This window comes from Heterostelium album (assembly GCF_000004825.1).
Source record: "Heterostelium album PN500 unplaced genomic scaffold PPL_scaffold3, whole genome shotgun sequence".
NCBI lineage: Eukaryota > Evosea > Eumycetozoa > Acytosteliales > Acytosteliaceae > Heterostelium > Heterostelium album.
In genome coordinates this window covers 702,846-720,280 of record NW_008805065.1, presented here as the reverse complement: position 1 = coordinate 720,280, position 17,435 = coordinate 702,846, and the positions used below count along the sequence as shown (strand labels likewise).

Sequence of the window (17,435 nt, the reverse complement as noted above, 5' to 3'; positions counted from 1 at the left end):
TTTGTTTTTAATCAGTTGCCAAAAAAAAAAAAAAAAAAAATCAAAAAAATGAAAAAAAAATCTTTGTCTTTTTCAAGATTTAGATCTAAAAGGAAATAATTGTTTTATTTGATTTAAAATGTAAATAATTCAAATATTGAGTTTTAAAAGTTAAAGCTGATCGTAAAATCATTTATTTTACTTATTCAACATTACAACTTAAGCATAATAAAGAATAAAAAAAAAAAAAAAAAAGAAAGTCAACAACAAATAGCATTCGATCATAGGTTATGTACAAGTAATCTATAGAGTTACAACAACAACAACAACAACAACAATAACAACTACTTAATAACTATTCAGTGATTTAGAACATTACGAAAACAACCTTGTTGTTTAAAAATTGATTTTAATTTAAAAAAAAACAAGAACGAATAACAAAACAACCAACAATCGATAATGTTGACAGAAAGTAGAAGAAAAGGTTATTTTTTTTAACGAGGATATTATGAATAGTCAGTCATTGTCTCTTAGATTTATTACTCGATATTATTTGGAAGCTATAGTATAATATTTGATTAAATATAATGCACTAATGGTTGGGAAGGATTAGAACAAAATCAAAATTCTAATGTGGTTTATTATTATTTAATATTTATTTTAAATGGTAATAGCTGGTGTCCATCCGGTACAGAAAGTTTCCAAGTCGTTACCAAAGTATCTTCTGTGGAAGTAGAGGAATTCATTCATGTTTAGAATTGACCAAATATTAATATGAACACTGTCACTGCAGCTTGGATCTTCAGTTGTTGGACAATAGACTGCTGCTGGTGGTGGAATGCTGAATGGAGTACCAGTTTGGTTGGTCGAGATCCAGATCTCAGTGTTTACATGGATGTAGTCAGTACCCCACTCGAATGGAAGATGTGGGATTGAATCTTGATAGTTGACAAATCTAAAGGTATTAATGACTTCATTGTTGTAAGCTGTGGCGAAAGCGGCATCTCCAACACGAGGTGATCCGAATGTTCTAACAGAAATGGTCCATCCTGGATTGAGTTGACTCAAATAGAATGCAGCAAGAGCTAATTATAATATCAGTATATCGTTGTATTTAATTATAAAAAAGAAAGATATAATACTTACTTGAGATTGCACCACCCAAACTATGACCAGTAATAACAAGGTCGCAATTTCCAATGCAACCAGCTCTGGTAAGTTGAGAAACTACATCGTCTTTGAGATTGTTCCAAACAAAGTTAAATCCAGACTCTACTTTGTATGGAGAATCGGTACCGTCTGGGTAAATATATGTAGAGTGAGTGACGAAAAAGTCTTCTGCCCAGTTCTCAGTATTGTTAGATCCTCTAAATACAAGGAAATCTAATAATAATAGTAATTTATAATAAAAGTAATTTTTTAGAGGTATGTTTTAATATTCAAAACAACAATTAATAAACTATTTAAACATACGTTGACTTCCTTGAATAGCAACATAATGGACAACATCAGTAAAAATGCTATCTGGTAGTCCTGGGATAGGGCTCTCCTCAATAATTACTTCTGAGAGATTGGCACTAGCGACATGGAAATTTCCAGTGTTGAAAAATCCACCAGTTACACTGCTTTGACAGATACCAGTTGGACATCCCCATGAATTAATTTGGTCTAAGGAACAATAGGAGGCATAACTCATAACCAAAGAGTTATAGGCAAGAGTCCATTGAGCATTGGTAAGTGGTGTTTGGGCAGATACTTTGAAGTGACTGCCCAATTGCATAATAAAAAATAAACAAATAATTATTTTTAACATTTTTTTTTTATAATTAATATTCTGATTATTTACCAGTAATGAATTCATTTGATATTTATACTCATCTACAGATACTTTGTACCAACAACTATGGATGATCATCATCCTCAAATCCCTCAACCACGTGGTACTCGTCTTTTAAAAAAGACTTTAGGGAGATAATCAATAGTTATAAACGATTCACAAAAAAGTTATTCTAACAAAGCTTGAGATTTTATTAAACAAAACATATTCATTATTTTGTCCGCCTGTGTGTGAAGTCTATCAAAATAAATCAAAATCTCTTGCCATTTGATTGAAAGATTGTAAATCCAATTCTTTCCCCAATTAAAATTATCCTAATATTAATATTGAATTGTTGTTCAAACTCTCATATGAAATAAAATAAAAAAATTTTGGAATTTATCTGAATCCGGATTTTCTTGCAAAGACATAAAAAACAAAATATCTTTTTTTTGGTTTTTTTAATGAATCAAATTCCAAATGAGGGAAGATGTCAAAATGCAGGTTACAATCATGTTCATCGGGTGTTTTGTCTTTTTCATCAACGTTTTATTGTTTTTTTTTTTCATTTTTTATTTTTTTTTTAATAAATATTTAAGATATTTTAAAACAAGACAACAGTAAACAATAGTTTTCTTGATTCATCTAAAGTGTTTAGTTATCAACTTTTCCTCAAAAAAAAAAAATGTATTTAGTAAATAAATTGTTTTTATTCATTGTAATCACCACGGTCACCATTGTTAACTTTGTTGATTGCAATCCAACATCACTAGCCACTTTCACTCTCCAGGGTGGTTTCATCGAACAGAACTTGACTAATGGTGTAATTTTACAAAATCGTCCTGATTATACCAATAGCTATTTTATAAACAGTCTTTTACAATGTATAGGAGATGACTACATTGTATTGACTGATGGATATGACACTCAAGATAAACATTATAATTTATCAATCTATAATGGAGTTGTAAGTAATCTTTATTGATTAGTTTTTTTATTTCATTAATTATTTATTAAAATATATATTACGTTTTTTTTTCAAGTCTGGTTTAATGACTACCAAGGCACAATTCTTTACAAACATTCAATTTGATTTTCAGTTTAATTCTTTCGATTCTTCCAGTGGACTTGCTTTCGCTTCAATATGTAGCAATAGTGTTTACCCAAGTTTAGCCATATTCAATGTCAATGAAAAAACTGTGTAAGTTTAAAACTAATCCAGTTAAATACACCTTTGTTTTTCACCAACTTACAATCTTTTTTATAGGAATCATACTGCTTTTGACCAAACATCTTGCCAGGATTATGCTTATGGAGCTTACGATAGCTCTACTCAAATCTATTATATTTACGGTAATCAAGTTGGCAAGCATAGTTCTTTGACATTCGCTCAGTACTCGCTTGCCAGTCAGACAACAAAGTATGTCGAAATCGCATATAATTTAGAGGATATCGTTCAACAAATTTTCGTTTACCAATCAAAGTTGTATGTCTGTATCATTCAAAACTCCTACATTGAAGTTGGTATTGCCAACTTTAACTCGAAATCCATTGATAGTATCTTCCAGTTTAATTACTCTGACACTGGAAATGGAAATTGCCAGTTTGTATATGACGAAGCCGGTTATATTTTGGCGTTGATGACCAATCAGAAATCTGAAGTAAATGTGATCGCAATCGATCTCGAAACTCTTCAAACTACCAGTAACACAATACCATCCAATCAACAAATGGTTCAATCATTCAATTCAAATATGTTTTGTGCCCAATGATATGTCAATATTATAAACCTATTTTTGTATATAAAAATATTATAAAAACTTACTTTACTTTGGTGAACTTGTTTTACTCTGAAATAGCATATTAGATTAGATTATATACAAGATAAAGCCATTGTTAAATTCACTTTTTTCAATTCTTAAAAAAATAAGACATATTAATAGAATACTAATACAAAAAAGTTATAAATTTTTGTGTAGTGAGTTGAAGAAGTTGATTAAGAACCTCGATAGTAAAAAAAAAAATTTCCAATGATCTTTTGATCATAGCCAGATCTTATTGCCCAAGAAGCTGATTTAATTGGTGTCATTGCTACCAATTAAAATGATCCTGATCGGTTTTAAGTTAACACTATACCACTATTTTCAGTATTGGCTTTTAATCAGTTTAATAATCGAGGAATCAAACTCTTATATACACTCTATTTAAGAATAATAAACCAATAAGAAAGATAAAGTATATTTAGTTTATTTAACAACAATGAAAGAACCAAGAAAGAAAGAATGATGACCAATCCTAAAATTGATTTACAACCGGTTGTTTTTTAAAAAAAGTAAAAAAATAATTCAAATATATAGATCTAATTCTGTCATCAACAATATTTAAAGACCAAAATTGATCTGATAAATAAATCTTTTCTTGAAAATAAATACTATTAAAAGGGTCTGATTAATAGAGGTGGTATCAAAAAAATAAAATAAAAATAAATAGTTTTATATTTTTGGTGAAACCCAATCAATTTCACATGAACTTGTAAAAATAATCTAATTTTGGAGATTCCAATTAATAAAAATAACAAACATGATAATGATTATAATCATCATATATTCTATACAATTTTTGTAGACTTTATTTCTTTATATCTCTTTCTATTACTTATTCTTGTATTTTTTTTCATTTTTCATTTTAATATAAAAACAATTAAATAATATAATATAATATAATTAGTAGAGAAAGAACTACTCATGGAGACTACTACTAATAATAATACCAAAGATGAACATTGTAAAGAACTTGATCTTGGAACTTTTATCAATGATATAGTGGCTGTCGATCATCATTGTCATAATGTATTGGGTGATAAATGTGTTCAATTGATGCCTTTGGCTGCTTCTTTCTGTGAAGGTGCAATAGATAGTAATCAACATTTCATGAATCAATCAAAAGTATAAATAAGAATCTCTTTATATTTATTATATAACACTATACATAGCTAACATTAATAATATTGCTAAATAGAGTACATTAATATATAGAAGATCTATTAAAGAATTGGCAGAGTTATATGGTATCGATTTAATGCTGGAAAGTGGAAAGTCGAAATCGTTCGACCTCATAGATAAGCAGGTCGAGTTGAAACGACGTGAACTAGGTATATTTTCAATCACTCAAAAGTCATTTTCACTATCAAAGTTAGAGTCGATTATTTTGGATGACGCTCTAACTATCCATTATGATAACAAGGTAATCGAGGGTCAGTCATCGAGTTGGCATCTACAATTCACAAAGGTCTACAAGGTTGTACGTTTGGAAACAATTCTCGAGCGGTCGTTGGTCCTAGCGAAATCCGACGGTGGCGACTGGAGTTTCCAACAGTGGACAGAACATCTGAGATCGAAGGTAACGATTGCTCCGGGACAGTTGGATACCGACGGCATTGAAATCATTGGTTTCAAATCGATTTTGGCATATCGTGGTGGTTTGGGTGTTGAATCGAGTCCAGTGGAAACAGTGGAGTCGGAATACAAACGAATAATGACAGAGGACAGTGACAAGCTGGCATCGGGTAGCTATAGAGTTTCTTCAAAGGTACTGATTGTCTATTTCCTGAGAATGACAATGGAGATCAGTTCACAGCGTTTCCAACCACTACCGATTCAGATACACACTGGCTACGGTGACAGCGATTTGGACTTGGAAAAAGCGAATCCACTACTATTGAAACCGTTGATTGCCGACTATCCAACGGTGCCAATTGTGCTGCTGCATTGTAGCTATCCGTATTTCAGAGAGGGTGCATTCCTCTGTTGGATCTATCCCAATGTATACATTGACATTGGACTGGCGATTCCACTGCTGAGTCAGCGTGGAATGTACGATACACTTGATTCACTCCTAGAGGTATGTCCAATCGACAAAATACTGTACAGCTCGGACGCACACCACATTCCAGAACTCTATTACTTGGCATCGAAATGGGCAAGAAAATGTCTAACAGAAATATTCCAGAAATGTATCGAAAACAATGAGATCACCTTGGAAGAAGCAAAAGAATTCTCATTGAAAATATTTAGAGAGAATGTTTTAAAATTATATAATATAAATAAGTAGATAGTCAGTTTGTTGTTAATATAAGTAATATAAATATCGTTATTGCAATTTATTCATTCTTCTTTTTTGAAACTGAATAAATGAATGATCATGTTAAACTTTTTCGATCAACATATTTGTCGTAAATTAAAGCTTTAAATCGTGTCCATGTGTATCAAAATATTTAGCTACCATAGAGTCGGTAACTTGTTCCAATGTTTCTGGTTTCCATTTTGGATTCTTATCTTTGTCGACCAATAAAGCTCTGACACCTTCGAAAAAGTCATTGTTCTCAACAAAGGTTTGTGCCATTCTCAGTTCCATTTTGAGACAATCGGCCAAAGTTGGAAGTTGTCCACCGTTGACGATCTGTTGGTAGACTACTTTGAGAGATGTTGGCGACATCTTTGAGAGTGTTGAAATGTTTTGTTTCGACCAATCGCTACCGTCGGCCTTCAATGCCTCGATGATCTGCTCGACCGATCTCTTTGAGAATGTCTTTTCGATCAACTGGAATTTACTGCTAATCAACGAGTTGTCGTTGATATCGACCTTCTCGTGGAAACTGTCGAGTACTTCGTTGACGGCACTCTCGGTTGGCGAGCTGAGAGCGGCCAATGCCTTCTCGAGTTCCGGCACTCTTGCATTTGGGATATAGTGAGTTGCGACACCGGTTATATAGCAATCCTTACCCTTGATTTTGGCACCTGTCAAACCGAGATACATTCCAGTGTGGTGAGCAAGACGTGGCAAGAAATAACTGCCACCGACATCGCAGAAAAATCCGATTCCGGTCTCGGGCATGGCGAAAACAGTGTTGTCGGTGGCGACACGGAAACGACCGTGAATCGAAAGACCGACACCTCCACCCATTGTGAAACCATTGTAGATCGATACCTGTGGTACTGGATTGGTTCCGATCATGTTGTTGAGCACGTATTCCTCACGGAAGAAAGTGTCGTCGGGTCTGACCGATGGATTTCTGGTCTTTGGGTTGTTGGTATCGTAGATACTACGGATGTCACCACCGGCACAGAACGCTTTACCACCGGCACCTTTCATGACAACGACAGCATCGCCATCCTTTGATTGATGTAGACGTTGGTAGAGTGGTGTCAACTTTCTAACCATTGGAAGACTCAATGCATTCAATGCCTCTGGACGATTCAATAAGATATTAATCACCTTTCCTTGTTCATCGATTAGAACTTCATTTGTCTAAATATACATATAAATAAAACTAATTAATTAACAAAAAGATATTTGATTGTAACTGTATTTGTTTATTCTTATTCAACTTTACATTTGTTGAGTAATATCTTTGACATTGGAATTGATTTCCAATCAATCTAGTTAATCTATTTATTCTGTTCATATCTGATATCTATGAAAAAAGGAAAATGAAATGATTGATCATTTTGCCAAAAAAAATAAATAAAAATCAGATTTATTATTTTAGTAACAAATCAAAAGTAACAAAATAATAAATAAATTATTTTAAAAATGACAGTTAAAATAATAACGATAGATCAGTTCAATGATGGTGCGCTTAATAATTTGGTTACATTATTAATTGATAGTGTTCAGAGTGGAGCATCTGTAGGATTCATAGCTCCACTACCACGTATAGATGCAGTTAGCTATTGGTTATCAGTTCAGAATGATTTGAAAGAACGATCGAGATTCATGCTAATTGCAATAGATGAAAATACAGATGTCAACAGTAAAGATAGTTTAGAGATATTAGGTTCTGTGCAACTTTCACTCTGTATGAAAAAGAATGGTTTACATAGAGCTGAAGTAGAAAAGTTAATGGTGAAATCAACACATAGAGGCAAAGGAATAGCTACAGTTTTAATGAATGAAATAGAACGACTTGCAAAGAACAATGGTCGTACACTTTTGGTTTTGGATACAAGACAGGATGATGTTGCCTCTCGTTTATACACTAAACTCAGTTATATAGAGGCTGGTGTCATTCCTCAATATGCATTAAGTTCAAATGGTGAATTATCAGGTACAACTTATTTCTATAAATTACTGTAGATCATAGGTCAATTATTATTCTAATAAATAATATAGATAAAATTATTATTATTATTAATATTATAATTTTATTTATTTTTTTAATGTTTAATTATTAAAGTATTGACAGTCTTCGACATAACCATCTAAAGAAATAGTTGCAATACCATCTATACATGGATGACCAAAAACACCATAGGCAAGTGGCTATTTATATTTAATTCGATGATATATTAGTTTTAATTAGTTTTAAGATTATTAAAAATGGTTTGTTTTACATACATATTCCATAGTTTCATCGATTACAATTGGTACATTATAAATAACTTGATCCATAATGAGGGAAGTCGATACATTAACAATTTGAAGTGAAGCTGGGATAGCATCAATATTAAAGGTATTTGATTTAGCATAAAGTTCGTTTTTGTTATAAATGAATTTACCACCAGTTAACTTTGAATAAGCACTTGTAAAATAAATAGCACCTGCTTCCATTGAAGCTTTTTTTAAAAAAGATAAAGGTAAGAATATATATTAATGTTGCAATATTAAATTCTATTAATTTCTTTCGATAATTACCCATATTCTTCTGGAATACTGATCCAAGTAAAGATATTGTATTATTTTCAGTAAAAGACTAAAATAGAAGATCTTCAAATTAATATTTTTAACAAAGAAAATAGATAAAAATAACTTACGATTGCACCTCCATTTGTGGCTTGATTGGCAAAGAAGATGGAGTTTGTTATTTCAATATTGGTGTTTGTGTTTCCAATCGTAATGGCACCACCATAAAAAGAAAGTTGATTAACAAATGTGCAATTATCAACATTGAGTGATCCGCCAGAGAGAATAGCACCTCCATAGTCTAAAGCTCTACAGGTGCTGAATGTAGAATTTGCGACCACTAACTCTCCATTTTCACTGTAGATGGCACCACCTGATCCTGCAGAGTTCAATTTGAATTGACTGTTGGTTACCGATCCCATTGCGATATACAAAGCACCTCCTGAACCTTCTTCATTGACAACATTTCCAAAGAAACCACTGAATTCAATGGTATTATCATTTCCAATTGCATAGACAGCTCCACCATCTAGTTTAGCGACATTCTCAATGAAAGTACTGCCAAAGATATTGACTGTGTTAGAGGCTATGGCTCCACCAGTTAATGCTGAATTCATCGTGAATGTACATTCGGTTGCCATTAATTGGTTATAACTGTAGATGGCACCACCCAAAGCAGCATTATTTGAACTAAAAGAAGAGTTTACAATGCTGATAAACTGTGTATTCTCACCAGTAGAAACGGCACCACCATAGGAACCTGATTGACAGCCTGAGAAAGTAGAATTTATAATAGAGAGTGAAGCACCATCTACATACACACAACCACCATCACCAGATGTTTTGGAATTTCCAACGGTTACATTGTCGAAAATAACAAATGGACCAACTCCGGCACCTTCATATGTGATTGATATGAGACCACCATATTGGTTACCATTAATACCAAAGCTGCTCAAATTAAATCTAGCAAAAATGATATTGGTGTTGATTTGCAAATCTACTGTAATAAAACTTTCCTAAAAATATTTAAATAAATCATTATAAGACAGGGTTCTTTAAAGAATTTAAATTCTTTTACTCTTACAAAACATATATATTCAGTGTTGTTTTGTCCAATGAAAATATGAGTTTCGGACTGTGGGAATGTAGTGACATTACCCGGACAATCTTGAGAAACATCATCGGCCAAAACGATTATTGTTGTAGTAATCAATGGATTGTCTTGAACTATTTCAGCTTGATAATTAATACATTGAACAATTGTACCACAAACTCTTTTAAAAATAAAAATAAAAAAAAAGTTAGAAAAAATAAACTAAAAAATGAATTTCTTGTCGTATGATATCTTACTGATCTACATTATTATAACTCTGACACGATGTAAGGGTTTCATTCACCAAACAGGTTACAGTGCCCTCATCTGAAACTATTTTATAAGATTTCGAAGTTGAAAAGAATAATATAAAAATAAAAAGTAATAAAATATTAAATGTTTTCATTTTTTTATAATTTTAAATAATAGTATAAATAAATACTTTCTAAAGAGTATTTATATTTTTTTTTAAAAGTACCAATAAAAAAAAAATCCTTGGTACCAGCGAACCAAGGATTTTTTTCGACTTTGTAGGTTGGAAACCAAGATAAAAAATCTTTTGAACGTCATCATTTTTTAAATTTTTCTCTTAAAAAGAAATCGATGGTACTCAAAATTGATCTTAAATCAACACCTTTAATCCAAACTTCTCTTTTTCGCAAGAAGGATTTTTAAGTTTTTTTTTTGTTAAAAACTTAAAAACCAATTATTTAAATTTTTATTTATTTTGGTCGCAAATTTGATCTTTCTTCTTCTTTATAGCACTTGAATCACGGTATCTAAGTCTTTTTTGTTTATTATTCATTGGAGTTGGTGTTTGAAATAGCAATAGCACCACCAATAGGAGAGTTGATTAACGAATGTGCTGTTATCGACAATGAGTTCTCCACCTGAGAAAATAGCACCTCCTAATTCATATCCTTTACACGAGCTGAATGTTGAGTTGATAACCAACAACTTACCAATTTCGTTGTAGATGGCACCACCCAGACCTGCGGTGTTAGATTTGAATTGACTGTTGGTTACCAATCCCAAAGAGAGATAGATAGCACCTCCTGAACCTTCTTCGTTGGCAACATTCCCAATGAAACTACTTCCTGTAATGATAGAGTTATATTGACCTTCGAAAACATGAGTTTCTGACTTTGGGAATGTAGTGATATTACCCGGGTACAATCTTGAGAAATATCATCGGCCATAACGATTATTGTTGTAGTAATCAATGGATCTAGTATGAAAAAACACCATTTTATTCATTAATTCATCTTTTATATTCAAGATTAAGTTATCGAAGGTTCCAAAGAATTGTACAATCTTAAAAAGACAGGACTGACACTTTAAACAAAAAACATCATTTTTCAAATATAAGTACTAGTTTTGGTAAATATCAACAGTTTATTTCAATACTCTATAGATAACTGAATACATCTTTTCTCAGTTGCTCAAATTGTTTTTCCACCATGTTTTGGAAGTCTTGGTGCTGTGGAGAAATGAGACCTTTGTTCAACTTGATGGTCCAACCACAATAGTGAATAAATCTTTCCATTGCCTTCTTTAGTTGATCAACATGTTCACTATTATACTGTGAACTATTGCTCTTACTTAAAAATACTTCACAAATCTTCAATGGTCCTTCATTTACCACTATTAAATCAATAATTGATTAGTAAAACCATCTTTATCAGAATGATAATCATTAATTCCGAAATATACATACTTGGGAAAACACTTCCTTGAATGACTTGTTGTAAAAGATTGATTCTTGGAGATGGTGTTTGAAGTTGTTCAATGAGTTTGACGATACGTCCTTTGATGAGTTCAATTGCATTCTCAATGGGCGATAGAATGATCTCGCGTTTCGAGGTGACATCGATACGATTCTTGAGGTAGGGGAACGATGCTGGATCGACAGAGAAGATCGTCTTCTTTTTCAGTTGCTTCGATAGATCCTCCTGGATTGCTTTGCCTTCATGACTGTAAGCAGTCTCACTAATGAATTGCGAAACACCAAAGTACTGGTCGAATTGCGATCCGTTCGCCAGTGGATCGGCAGCGGGCAGCTGCAACTGCGACAATTCAATGTATGGCTCGACAGTGATGATCTGGAAGTAGAGTTTATCGTTATCGAGTGAAGCGCGATCGAATGGAGTATTCGGCAGAAGAACAACAGACTCGTCGCTCTTACCAAACTTCTCAAAGAGATGTTCACGAATCTGCGTTTGAATGTGTTTCAAAAGACAATCGGCCGGTTTCTTGTAGATGTATTCCTTGCCGTCCAACTCCTCGAACTTGGCACCTTGGAAACTGATACGGTAGTACTTTGGTTGGAATCGTATCTCCTTCGTTTTCTCAATCAGTGTCTCACAGACAACCTTTTGATTGGAGAGAACACTGATCAGTGATTTATAATCCTTCTTGGATTTATAGATCTTTGAGATGAGTGAATAGATTTCAATGGCGAGTTCATAACGATTGGCTTTGAGAGTTAGTGAGATTGCATTCTCCAGTAGTTCAACCATGTATTCCAATGTCCATGTTTGGAAGAGCGATTCATCTTTGAGTGGCGGTAGTTCCAACTCCTTTGGAATGTTTGGACAGATGGCGATAAAGTCTGACTGTCTGATGTGCAGCTTTGACTTTTGCGTTAGATAGCACGAGATGAGGTATGCACTCTGTATGAGACACTGTGCACCCTCGTCAAACTGACCGTTGTCACAGTTCTTCTTTGAGAGATTCTCCAGCCAGGTGACACGCAGGTTCGGACTCTCAAAGTAGCTATTGGAGATGTTGTAGTACATCTCTGCAACCATCTCGATATCGGTACGATTGGCATTGATCGTATTGCTATACTTTATCAACGTGTTGATACGGTTGATCACCTCTTCGATCTGGCTCTTGAAGACACTCGAAGGATGTGTCTTCATCAACTCCTTCACCTTGTTCATAAACACGATGATATTGCTCGAGTTCTCCAGCTTCAACTCACCGACCAACTTGGAGATGGCGACGGTCGACTGAATCTTCATACGAAGAATATCGTTGGTGGTGCGAGCAAAGTTCTGCTCCAACAGGAAGTAAAACAAGCTGGCCGCTTCCACCGAGAGTTTCGGTGAGTCGGCAGCACACAGCAACTCGTAGCAGAGAATCTCACAGATGTTGTTGGTGTTCTCAAAGAGATGCTGTGGGTGTTTAGGTATGAGAGAATCGCGTATCAACTTGTAGACCTCCGGCACGATGTCACTGGCCGACAACGATAGTGCTCGTTGAATGTTGTTGATGACCATATTGAAGAGTTTATCGTCGATCGACTTGAAATCATCTAAAATGATCTTACAGATTTCAATGTCTAACAAGATGATCTCATGAATCGATGGTTCATCCTTGAACGTCTCTAGCGACAACAGAATCAGTGAGAGGAAGCTATTCTGTCTTGTCTCTGTTTCCTTTGTAAACCAAACTCTCAGCAGATCACGATTACAATATTGCAACACCCAAATAAAGCATGTCAACCAATCAGGTACTTCAACAGAATCCAATGAATGTTTCAATATCGAATAATGTTCAACCATCTATTATTATTAATAATATTATATAGATATTATTTGTTAAAAATATAATATTACTATAGGTAAAGAATAACAAATACATACCATTAAAACGAATGGGAAATAGATAGTTGCTATCTTCTCACGTATCTCTTGTTGTTGATAACGAGGATCGAAATGATGTTTCTTGAGTAACTGTTTCAATGTTTGAATAGCTTGATTTCTGATGGAGCTCTTATTTTGTTTAAGACATGCTTCAACTTCATTCAACAATAAAACAGCAATGAAATGACGTTTACTAACAGTATATAAAGAAACAAGCAAGTTAGTAAACAAATTGTTAATAAACAAATTATTAATTGGTTATTTTAATCATGTTATACATACAAGAACTTTGTAGTTAAATCAGCAATTGAATCTACTACTTTGATTGGTAGCGGGAAGTTCAAAGGTATATAATGATCGTAGTCGGAAATGATTCTTAAAAAGTTAAACTTTATAGTTATCATTGCAATGGTATCTTTATCTTTATCTTTATCATCTGTGAATGTTGTTACGATTCTAGCTATATAATTATAAATCTAAATATTTATATATTGTTATTAGTTTTGCTAAGCTAATAAAGAGGATAACAATAATAATAATAATAATAATCGTGTTATTATTAATTACATACCAAGTTAAATAAGAAACCTCTATCGATTAATGGGAATAGATTGTTTATGAAATTAGGGAATTTCGTAAAGAACTCCCAGCTTTGAACGGACATTCCATTGGAATCGGATTGTGGAAGTAACTTTAGAACTAAACGATTGAGATTCTCTTGGAATTCAATCTTGAATCGATTCTCTCTACCAATGTCACTCTCCAACTGACCTGAATTCGCCAAAGATAATGCCATTGATTTCGTCATAATATCAAACAAGAACCAATTTAATCTAAAATCTTTAACATAAATCTATAATAAATTAAAAGATATTAACATGTTAATCTTAAACTATAATCTAATAGATGTTTGAATTATTATTATGATTATTATAATTATTACATACACCTGTATTAATTGCATTGACCCATTGTCTACATAACTCTTCATATACATTCTTTGAATCCGGTACATAATCAAACATATACTCTGAATAGTAAGTTAATAATCTACTCTTTTCTGTACCTGCTTTCTTTTCATAACCATCAACACTATTATTGATATTTAAAGAATATTAGTTAATATATATTTGTTGTTATGAATCATATGCAATCAATTAACATACATTTTAATAACATGTAAGATTGATGAGAATGCTTGTGATGCAACATCATTGGCACTTGAACACATGATTTGGAAGAGTTGATCTAGAATGCTTGGGAAGAATTGTACGCAACTCAATCGATCGATCTTTTGAATACCTTTGACCACTTCGAATGTCTTGCCAATCGAATCGTGAGTACCGCTGAGATGCTTGAAGAACTGCGAGAGATTGGCATCTTGCGGTATGATACTGGATACCAGTTTCGTTCGGAATGTAAAGTATGCACGTTTCTCTTTTTTGCTTTCTTCATTGTTGAGCAGTGTCGTATCCAAAGCGTTGGTGAGTTCCGTTCCGATTGGGATATGGTAGATGTCGTCTCGTAGGATGTTTCCGGGTGCGAGCGACACCGCTGCATAGCCGATCGCCGTCTTTTGATCTTTCTTGGCGTTGATGTTGACGTGATAGAATGTGAATAGCAGATGGTGCGTGGTTATCTTGGTGGGCAGTTTCACCTTGAATTCCTCGGCAAAGTGTGGACGTTTGTCGTGGAAGGAGACGGCGGTGTGCGCCATGAATTCGAGTGGCGGGAACGGGACTGTCGGTGCGGGTCCGGGCTGTCCGGGTGCCGGCAACGATAGGGAATCCCAGAGGTTAGCGGGAATGTATGGCGGTGTCGAGGGATAGATACAACGCAACGCTTTCAGACAGCCGAGATCCTCAATCAGCTGAACCTGGATCTGTAGGTTCGGGTTTTTGTATTTGATAAAGACGGTCTCTGGGTAGATATAGAGATTGTTAACGTAGTCGACAAAGGGATAGGGTGTCTCTGTGAAATCTTGAATGTCGCGAATAAAGCTATCACGCTCACTCGAGAGTGGGAGCATTGGGATGAGCGAGGGAGAGATACGTCCACGACATTCGTCGTCGGCGTCGAGCGAGCGAATCGACATTGTGAAGCTGGCTTGTACTGTTTTCAGCTTCTTTAGATCTTTGTCGTTGTTTAGCAGTTCACAAATGGAACGATCACTGAGGTTCGGTGTGCATGGAACCATTCCAACGATTTCAATGTTTGTCTTGTTGTGTCCACCACTACTGACGGTGCCGCCGCCATTGGCGACTCCACCTGGCGAACCCGGCAGAGGAGGTGGCAAAGGAACTTGATTGTTAATTGGAGGTGTGAAACTACGTGCCTTAACAGAACCAGTTCCATTGTTAAGATTCAAAGGTATACTTGGCACGAGTGGTGGTGAATAACCATTGGGGTTTGGTGAAGGTGGAGTTGAGCTTGGATTGGAATTTGAAGAAGAATTTAATTGTACAGGATTGTTGTTGTTTGGTGATAATGTTTGACTTGATAAAGTTGGTGTGCTATTGCTATTGTTATTATTTTGTTGTTGTTGTTGTTGAAGATATTGTAAAAGATTGGCAGAGGATGATGAGTTTGAAAGTGTTGGTCTGTGGAATACTGGATAGGCAGCCCATGCGAATGGCTGGAGAATCTGAGATTGCTCAGTGGATCCCCAGTTTGTGCATTTCTCGACGATCTCTGATTTGAATTGTGTTATTACATTCTGTTTGTTTTGTTTCTTGTAGTCTTTGATGTAGGGTTTGATATCCTTCTCGATGTCGCCGCGGAATATATGATAGACACGCAAAATAAAATACATATTCGGATGGTATTTGTTCAGTGAGAACAACGCCTGCTTCTGATTGGCCCATCCATTATTGAGATCGTCACTGATCTTCAACGACTCTAGCAGTCCCTTTGAATTTAAATGAAAATTGAAATTCTCTGATATTCTTTCGCGCTTCTCCAAATCTACAATATACAAACTACAAAAGAAAGGTTCTATTTCCTGAAGGAATTTCAATTCTTTTACTTCACAAAGTAATTCCAAACCACTGAAAAAAAAAAAATAATTATGTTAATATTCAGTTTTCCACTTTGTTTTCTTTTTTTTTTTTCATTCAATTTTAACTTACAATCTTTCTGGAATCAATTGTTTTAATGGATCTATGTTGTTGGTAGATAATATGTTGGGTGAAGATTGTGTTGAATTTATGTTTGGTGATAATGGTGTATTGATTTGGATGGATGGTGACATTGGTGACATTGGTGACATTGGCGTGTTGTTGTTGATAACATCATCGCCAGAATCAGAGAGTGGAAGTCGTCGATTCGAAAGTTGTTTGTTTATCGACTTGCCACTGGAGAAGAGATGACTGCGTAGTTGAGGTTGTGATCCGTTGAGATCGTGTGTTGCAATCGAGATGGAACTCTGTGATTTTGTTGCGCTTGGTTTGCGCACACCGAGCGATCCACCTACGCCGCTGCCGCTGCTGCCAAGATTACTCTTGTGCTGAACAATCAGATAGTCTTTGTAAAAGTGTTGAATCATATCGCGAACATGCTGTTCGAGGCCGCCCATCACCAGACCAACGGTCGGTGGGAATATATAGCGTGGAAAACGCTCGATACGCCGCACAATTACCTCACCCACTGGGAAGGTGAGTGCCGCTGGCAGACTGTCGCGTTCACGCTCGTACTCTACTTCAAAGTCGTTCCATGTCATGCGCAGCGGTAGTTGTGGTGTGTCGGCGTCGTCTTTGTGGTGGATCGAGAGGAACGATGCCATTGCTAGGTATTTACGCTGTGCGAAATTACGGAGACCGTCGACAGCTGTTGTTGGTCGCGCGGCAGATGAAGACGACGCCGACAGAGTGCCGTTGGGTGGTGGTGCAGCCAGGCCGAGACGCGCCGGAACTGGTGGTGGTGGAGGTGGTGACGCCTCCGATCCCAGATGCAGATTACTGGAATTCTTACGCTTCATATCCGGTGATGGATGTGGTGACAGACTACCGGCATGGCTTCTTGGCGATGGAATTGGTGAACCGTCCAACGTCGAAGATGATCCAGCAACCGACAAAAAGTCTGGTGTTTGTTCACTTGATGACATTGATTATCTATATATATATATATTATATCTGTTTAATATTATTCTATTATTTATTAACTAATTGCTAATATTTGGCTTTTGTTATTTTTTTGTTTTTACAAAAGCCACACA

General features: G+C 34.9%; 5 protein-coding genes across 5 annotated transcripts; 2 read left to right on the top strand and 3 right to left on the bottom strand.

The window, feature by feature from the left end:
• Nucleotides 1-639: 639 nt before the first annotated feature.
• On the bottom strand, nucleotides 640-1,792 carry PPL_02856 (lipase family protein; the record flags this gene model as incomplete). The annotated part of the gene is made up of 3 exons (XM_020573833.1): nucleotides 640-1,064; nucleotides 1,126-1,362; nucleotides 1,453-1,792. 3 exons carry the CDS (start codon nucleotides 1,790-1,792, stop codon nucleotides 640-642), a joined length of 1,002 nt encoding a protein of 333 aa, XP_020435905.1.
• A 688-nt stretch (nucleotides 1,793-2,480) lies between these two features.
• On the top strand, nucleotides 2,481-5,905 carry PPL_02855 (amidohydrolase 2 family protein; the record flags this gene model as incomplete). Its single annotated transcript, XM_020573832.1, has 6 exons — nucleotides 2,481-2,762; nucleotides 2,839-2,996; nucleotides 3,063-3,499; nucleotides 4,523-4,740; nucleotides 4,988-5,695; nucleotides 5,804-5,905. The coding sequence occupies 6 exons, from the start codon at nucleotides 2,481-2,483 to the stop codon at nucleotides 5,903-5,905; spliced, it is 1,905 nt and encodes a 634-aa protein (XP_020435904.1).
• A 126-nt stretch (nucleotides 5,906-6,031) lies between these two features.
• On the bottom strand, nucleotides 6,032-7,259 carry hibch (enoyl-CoA hydratase/isomerase family protein; the record flags this gene model as incomplete). The annotated part of the gene is made up of 2 exons (XM_020573831.1): nucleotides 6,032-7,102; nucleotides 7,188-7,259. 2 exons carry the CDS (start codon nucleotides 7,257-7,259, stop codon nucleotides 6,032-6,034), a joined length of 1,143 nt encoding a protein of 380 aa, XP_020435903.1.
• A 128-nt stretch (nucleotides 7,260-7,387) lies between these two features.
• Nucleotides 7,388-7,930, top strand: PPL_02853 (GNAT family N-acetyltransferase; the record flags this gene model as incomplete). The annotated part of the gene is made up of 1 exon (XM_020573830.1): nucleotides 7,388-7,930. One exon carries the CDS (start codon nucleotides 7,388-7,390, stop codon nucleotides 7,928-7,930), a length of 543 nt encoding a protein of 180 aa, XP_020435902.1.
• An 87-nt stretch (nucleotides 7,931-8,017) lies between these two features.
• On the bottom strand, nucleotides 8,018-17,324 carry zizD (DOCK family protein; the record flags this gene model as incomplete). Its single annotated transcript, XM_020573829.1, has 16 exons — nucleotides 8,018-8,116; nucleotides 8,192-8,409; nucleotides 8,604-9,495; nucleotides 9,564-9,753; nucleotides 9,830-9,905; nucleotides 10,535-10,749; nucleotides 11,015-11,216; nucleotides 11,290-13,141; nucleotides 13,223-13,415; nucleotides 13,505-13,682; nucleotides 13,790-14,075; nucleotides 14,170-14,314; nucleotides 14,389-14,602; nucleotides 15,056-16,269; nucleotides 16,351-17,005; nucleotides 17,192-17,324. 16 exons carry the CDS (start codon nucleotides 17,322-17,324, stop codon nucleotides 8,018-8,020), a joined length of 6,762 nt encoding a protein of 2,253 aa, XP_020435901.1.
• Between the last annotated feature and the right edge of the window lie 111 nt (nucleotides 17,325-17,435).